Source organism: Scylla paramamosain, chromosome 18 (assembly GCF_035594125.1).
Source record: "Scylla paramamosain isolate STU-SP2022 chromosome 18, ASM3559412v1, whole genome shotgun sequence".
NCBI classification, from domain to species: domain Eukaryota; kingdom Metazoa; phylum Arthropoda; class Malacostraca; order Decapoda; family Portunidae; genus Scylla; species Scylla paramamosain.
Window position 1 is genome coordinate 11,044,650 of NC_087168.1, and position 7,500 is coordinate 11,052,149.

General features: G+C 38.8%; 1 protein-coding gene across 2 annotated transcripts in view; it reads left to right on the top strand.

The window, feature by feature from the left end:
* The window catches only part of LOC135109094 (putative neural-cadherin 2), a 112,709-nt gene that overhangs the window by 66,785 nt on the left and 38,424 nt on the right, over positions 1–7,500 (top strand). For both annotated transcript variants that reach the window (XR_010272572.1, XM_064020158.1), the window contains exon 2: positions 3,316–3,435. Coding sequence is in view for 1 of the 2 variants with exons in the window: in XM_064020158.1 (XP_063876228.1) it covers positions 3,316–3,435 (120 nt within the window). In the remaining variant the exon portion in view is untranslated. The remainder of the gene's footprint in view (positions 1–3,315; positions 3,436–7,500) is intronic.

Below are 7,500 nucleotides of genomic sequence, written 5' to 3' on the forward strand. Positions count from 1 at the left end.
CATCACACCACCACGTTCTCTCCTCCCTCTCTTCTCATATCAGCTGTCCACCCAAGCAAGCCTCTCTCCTTGAGATGCTTACCCACATGCCAGAGTTCCCCCTTATATTGATATCATGTGGCAATATAGCACCGCCCAGCTAATCCAGCAAAGAGTTGATGGAGGGGACTGCAGAGAGCCCCAAGGAGGAGAGGGAAAGGAGACAGCTGGGGTAAATAATGAGGACGTTAAGGAGTTTATTTGAAGGGAAAAATATGCGAGAATGTGTGTTAAGAAAGATGGAAGACAGGATGGTATGGAAATGGGACTTGAGTGAATGGGTGCATCTCAGATTAGAGCAATGGGACACAAGAAAAATGATCTGGTACAGGGAGAAAATAGGTGTGTTTGGAGTTAGAATATGTAATACTGAATAAGATGGAAGATGGGAATTGTATAGCTTAGAATAACGGAATAAACAGAATAAGGATCATGCAGAGGGCAAAACGAGAGGTGAGAATGAGTGTTAAGAAAGATGCAGAGAGGGAGGAAGGAGAGGTAGCAATAATTTAGCCCAGAACAATGGAACAAAAGACTAATGATCATAAAAGAATGCCCAGGAGATACCGGAAAATAAGAGGTGAGAATGTGTGCTGAGAAAGGTGCAGAGAAGGAAAAGGGGAAGGATGGCATATGTGTAACTCAGAACAATGGAACACAAAAAGAAAATATGCAAGGAACTTCGTAAATTAAAGGGATATCGGAAGAAAAACATGAATAAGAATGTGTTATAAAAAAAAATAAAGCTCATGGAAGAAGAGAAGTAAGGATTCGCAAATGTGTAGTTCAGAATAATAGAACCGAGGAATAATTATCATACAGGAATGTTCGTAAATTCAAAGGAAACCGGAGACAGGAAGGGTAACATAAATTTCACAAAGCGCTGCGACCAGCACGCATTCGTAACAAAACCACCACGTTAACGATTTGTAAACTTGTGCAGACAGGGATAGAGAGAGAGAGAGAGAGAGAGAGAGAGAGAGAGAGAGAGAGAGAGAGAGAGAGAGAGAGAGAGTTGAGAATGAAAAGTTGCGAAAATAAAATACTCTTAACACGTTTCATCTTTAAGCTCTCGAAAAATAACTGACAAAATTTATACAAGGTCATATTTTACTTTCTCAAGTTCTGAAGAAAAAAATTAACTCAATCTATAAGCAGAAGGTAACACATTTCGTCTTTATGTTCCGAGGAAGAAATTCATATAGATTCATCCAACCAACCCTGGATGCTACACTATTCCTTTCAACTAAACACAGGTGCAAAAGATGAACCCTTAGCATCTCCTCACTTTACAAACACCAACACAATATACTTAAAAGCAAAAACGGGGACACAAAAATGATCTTGCTACCGGAATGGGTCTCCTGTATATTCATTAAGATCACCCACAGTATTCTTTCCATTAAGAAACATCCCCAACATTCCACATCTTCACCGCCCCGGACCAACAAACCTCCACATTCCCCCTCCTTGCCTTGAACTCCCTTACCTCAGCCCCTCTTATTCCACCACCAGCCCTCCGGTCCCACCTGAAGCATCCGCCTCTGCCATCTCTTTCCCATCCTGTGCCTTCCGCCCCCCTCTCGTGGCCCACTGCTGAATAAGACATTACCAGCACTGTGCCACTGCAGGGAAGCTCAGGCCGAGGGGCGGAAGGGAATGCCTCGCTTCTACTGGAAAGACTAAATATACTAACGGTCCATGAAGGAAAAAAATGTAGCCAGCGGAAAGAAATAGGAATATGAGGTGTGAGGTGTGTGTGTGTGTGTGTGTGTGTGTGTGTGTGTGTGTGTGTGTGTGTGTGTGTGTGTGTGTGTGTGTGTGTTTTATGTAAAAGGGCCACTGGCCAAGGACAAATACTTAAAAAAGACCCACTTAAGTGTCAGTTCCCAAAGCGATGCCAAATAGAAAAATCGAATAACAGAGAATAAGTGTCTTGAAACCTCCCTTTTGAAAGAGTCCAAGTCATAGGAAGGAAGGTAGAGGCAGGCAGGGAGTTTCAGAGTTTACATGAGAGAGGGATGAATGATTGAGAATACTGGTTAACTCTTGCAGTAAAGAGGTGGACAGAACAGGGGTGAGAGGAAGTAGAAAGCCTTGTGCAACAAAGCCGTGGGAGGAGGGGAGACATGCAGTTAGCAAGATCAGAATATCAGTTACCGTAAAAAAAGCGGTAAAAGATAGCAAGAAGTGCAAAACTGCGGCGATGAGAGAGAATTCAAAGACACTCAGTTAGAGATGAGTTGATAAAATGAAACGCTTTTTGATTCCACTGTCTAAAAGTGTGTGTGTGTGTGTGTGTGTGTGTGTGTGTGTGTGTGTGTGTGTGTGTGTGTGTGTGTGTGTGTGTGTGTGTGTTTTCTTCTTCTTTCTCTATAGCTAACACTACTGTCGCTGCAATTGAGATGATAACTTCTCGCTATATCATCATTATCATCACCACCATTATTGTTATCGTTATTACTATGTTACGCAGATCAGTTACGCCTTTCCTCCTTTGGCTTTAAGTCGCACAGATAACGGCTCCTCTTAGAGTGTGCGGAATGTGGTGTTATAATACGCACGTGTTACCGAATCCTCTCTTAAAATGAATCCCTGGCTAATAGGAGGCAGGTGGCGAGGGAAGGAAGGGAATGCACGTGCCCCCAACTGCAACGCCAGAACTCTACTATTGCACAAAGAAAAATCTTTGCTACTTTTACAAAGGCGTTCACAAAGGCGCCAGAGCTCTGCACACATTCCGGCGTTGACAAAAATTATACAGACTTTAAAATCCTTACTCTCCAACGCACCCGCTTTCCAGTTATCCTCCACTGCCTTCAAAGACAAAGATACGTGAAGGCAATTTTACACAGCACTCTGCTGCTGAAAAAGTACATCTGAGTCACATACAAAAGCGTAATCAGCAAAGTCAATTTCTTTAACTGATGTCTATTTCAGGTGGGACAAAATAAATAGTTCATATATAAAAAGAAAAAGGAGCAAAGTACTTTTTTTTTTTTTTGCGGATGGGTTTGAAGTTTCAAAATAAAAGAAGAAAAAAAGTATATATAAGGCGTGAAACCTTTCGTAACAGGACACGACTTGATGAGTTGGGATATCAAATGACGGCTGGAACATTAGAGGATGAGGGGGATGTAGGGTACGAAAGAAAAAAAAAAAAAAAAAAATCAGGTGGAAGAGAGGGACTTCACCAGGCTCAGCTAAAGTTTAGTACATTGAAGGGTGAAGACTTGGGTGGCATTAGTAACCTCTTTCTTTCTTTCTTCCTAACAGTGACCAAGCTGGTGGGCAGCGACCCGGTTGAGTTCGAACAGCCGGAGTATGAGGTGACGGTTCCTGAGAACACCCGCGCTGACCACCTGCTGCGGCTGTCTGCCAGGGTGCGGGCCTCAGGTAAGTGTCCTGCCAGGGTCCAGAATACATAATAGTATCCTTATTGTGGCAGAAGATGTCCCGTGCCAAGGAATGTGCTTGTCAGTATGCTGCTGACTGCTCATCCCTCATCCTTGTCAACACACACACACACACACACACACACACACACACACACACACACACACACACACACACACACACACACACACACACACACACACACATAATTTTTCTGGCTGTCATTGTTCCTTTGCAATTTTCGCTTCTTTTGTCAGAGCGTCTTTATTTTTTCCGGCTCCTGCACAATGAAGGGTTCAGGTGCAGCATCATTCATCATGCTGCGGCTGTGTTCTCGCGTCATGTTGTGAGTCACGACGGCGGTGTTGCAGCGCAGCTTGTAATCCTCCTCAATATCCAGACTTGACTAAACACCGCATATATGAAAAAGAAAATTTTTATAGTTGTTATAAAATATTGTATCAATGACCCAACAGATCAAATTTTGATTATAATGATATTTCAATAATGTCCTCTGAGCCAGAAAGTTTAACCCATTCACTGCTACGCAAATTTTCGTACTTTTGCCTGCATCTTTCTAGAGACATTTTCATCCTACTGCAGTCTCTTGAATTATTCTGTAGCCTGTAAAACGCAAAATCAAGAGCCTGTTCTCTATTCCTTTCCCGCGTGTCCATGCAAACATTACAGCACTCTGGATGCTAGTAAAGAAGGACTATGGCTGTTAAATGTTAAAAACTAATGAATAAAAATAAAGCCTGAAAAAAAAGAAAGAAAAAAGCTGAAAATGAGGATGAAAAAAAGCACTGGGTTCTTTTCTCCGCATCTTAGAACAGAAATATATACAAAGCAGACGTTTCTTCACCAGTATGAAATAGATTACGGCGGGCACACACACACACACACACACACACACACACACACACACACACACACACACACACACACACACACACACACACTGATTGCATAACCAAATTTATGCAACGTCTTGGCAACAAAACAGCACCATAAGCAAAAAAAAATTACGTCGCTAATATATTACTGAAAATTTCATGAAAGATGACAGAAGAGTGGTGTCACGAGAGAATAATTAGACGGATTTTAGTAGATGGGAAAGTTGTGGGAAGTTTAATAAGTCATAAATTACTTGGTTATCTGGAGGGACACTCGCCTCTCAGGTTCCCCACTTGGATCCTGACGAGAGTGTGCTCCTGTTCTTCGTTCCTGCTCACAAATCAACTGGATTCCTGTAGCGATATGCTTAATAATAATAATAATGATAATAATAATGATAATAATAATAATAATAATTATTATTATTATTATTATTATCATTATTATTATTATTATTATTATTATTATTATTATTATTATTATTGTTATTATTATTATTATTATTATTATTATTATTATTATTATTATTATTATTATCATTATTATTATTATTGCAACTATTTTTATCATTATCATTATCATTATTATTATTTTGATCATTATTATTACTTTTATCATCATTCTTTTCTTCTTCTTATTATTATTATTATTATTATTATTATTATTATTATTATTATTATTATTATTATCATTATTATTTTACGTCAAACTACCAAGATGTAGTACAGTCACTTTGATTCACGAGAAGTGTATAAAAAAAAAAAATTAATTTAAGTTCATGAATGGGTAATTGACTATGAATAAATACAAACCATTGGAGTTCAATGAATGGAATACAAAATACGACAAAGAAAAAAAGAAAAAAGAAACGTGGAAAGTTAATAAATGAAAAATCACCTCTGAAAACAAACTACGAAAAATCAATGCATGTGAAATTAACAATGAAAAAATAAAATGGAATAAAATAAAGCATAGGAAGTTAAAGAATAAGAAATGGAGCATGGAGAAAAAAAAAAAAAACATGGGTATCTAATTAATACAAAACTAACTTTGAAAACCCTCTGTGAGAAGTCAATGAATGGGAAATCAACAAACTTCTAATGAGGGACTCCATCAAGCTACTTCCCTAAAGCGGAGTGATCGTATCAGGAAGCTAGTGACCCCACCTGAGTAATTCGATGCAGATATATGTAAATCTCTTATTGCACCGTCGCCTCTCCTTTACGTCTCCTCGCCCGCCCTTACTCCCACCTCTCACGTCTCCCCGCGCTTCCCACCTCCTGAGCGTTACCATTACCACTATATTTAGACATGCTTTGCTTTCTCACCACGACCATTTTCAAAGGTTACAGAGATTATTAGCCATGTTCTCTAAAGTGTTTCTCCTGTTAATAATTTAGAAATCTTGTTAATATGTCACTATAGCCATAAAACACACACACACACACACACACACACACACACACACACACACACACACACACACACACACACACACACATTCAAAAAACCCTTGTAACTTCAACTAGTCTTTTGAGTGAAGTAGAGGTGCCTCGAATCAAAATATGGTCCTTACTACTTAGCCCTGTATTCTGAAACGATTTGCTCTCTCATCACGACCATTTTCAAAGGCCACGGAGATTGATAACCTAAACGTGTTCTAAAGAGTATTTCTCCTGTTGATAATGTACAAATCTTGTTAATCTGTCAATATAACCATAAAAACACCTTGAAAAACACATTCTAATTTCAACTACAGCCTTTTGAATGTTGTGAAGGTAGGCCGCAGAAATGTTTCAAAATATGTTCCTTAGGCCCATATTCTGAAACACTCCTCTCTCATCACGACTGTTTTCAAAGGCCACGGAAATTATTAGCCGTGTTCTCAAGAGCATTTATCCAATTAATAATGAACATATGTTATTAATCTGTCACTATAACCATAAAAACACTGTTAAAAACCCTTTGCAATTTCAAATAGAGCCTTTTGAACATTGTAAAAGTGCACCAGAAAAGTGTTTCAAAATATGATCCTTATTCAGGCAAGTTCCATCTCCTCTCACATTTATCCTGTTCCTCTTTCCCCTTTTCCCATGTCCGATTTCCACCCTAGCCTCATCCCACCACGCCAGTCTGCTGAACAGGCATTTTTTTTTTTCTGTAACATTTTTTTTTTATGTGCTTTGGCGTTCATCAGGTGAGAAGATGAAAACACATGTATCAGTCAACTTTTCTATCCCATATGAAACCGAAAATTGCTTCTCTCAAATTACTTTCTCTGGTGAGTCATATGTGAAGGATCAAATCACCCAGCAAGAGCAAATCTTTCTGTAGTCCCGAAGCGATGATGGATGAGGGAAAAAAAAAATAAATAAAATAAATAAAAGCACAGGATTTCGAAGGGAATTTCTAATCACCATGCGGACGTACAAAGCTGAAAAACTACGAGTTGGTGGTTCAAATAAGATGAAAGACCTACAGCAATATTTCTCAGTATAGTCTTTGAGCCCCAATAATTAACATATGGGAAACATCGCTGTGTGGGAAGCGTTACTCTATTTGTTTTACTGCTATGCTCAATGATATGGTGACGAGATTGATTATAAGATGACTGCTAACTCCTTAAGACTTGCTATTCCGCGTTAGTATAATGTCGGGCGAGTTTCTTGGTTCAGCACGGCAAATCTCACACTGATATGGATACAAGCATGACACTGTTGTATTGCTATGTTGCGAGTTAGTGTGTCTCTTCGTGCTATCACTTATACTTTACTACGGGACTGAAGGATCACTTATTTATTATCCTTATAATTCTTTTATAATTTAATGATTACAGACAAAGCAAGTAACACTAATTCATGAAATAATGCGCACCAATATTGTTCATCACTAGTTAGGCTTTCGAGGACATCACAAAAGCTTTTAACATCAATTAAATATTATTAGATATACAGAATATATAGAGATCCTAATATATACGTGACTGGCAACTACATAAAAATCACCTATTGTTGTTATATATTCCTGTTTCCTGCATTTCTTTAAGCCTAAAATCTATGTATGCGACTTAACAGAGAGGCCTTGCGTGACTCATTGCGTGACTACTCCAAAGTCTCACACAAGACCAGTAAGGAATTCGGGTATTTTCTTTCACGCTATGTATATTTC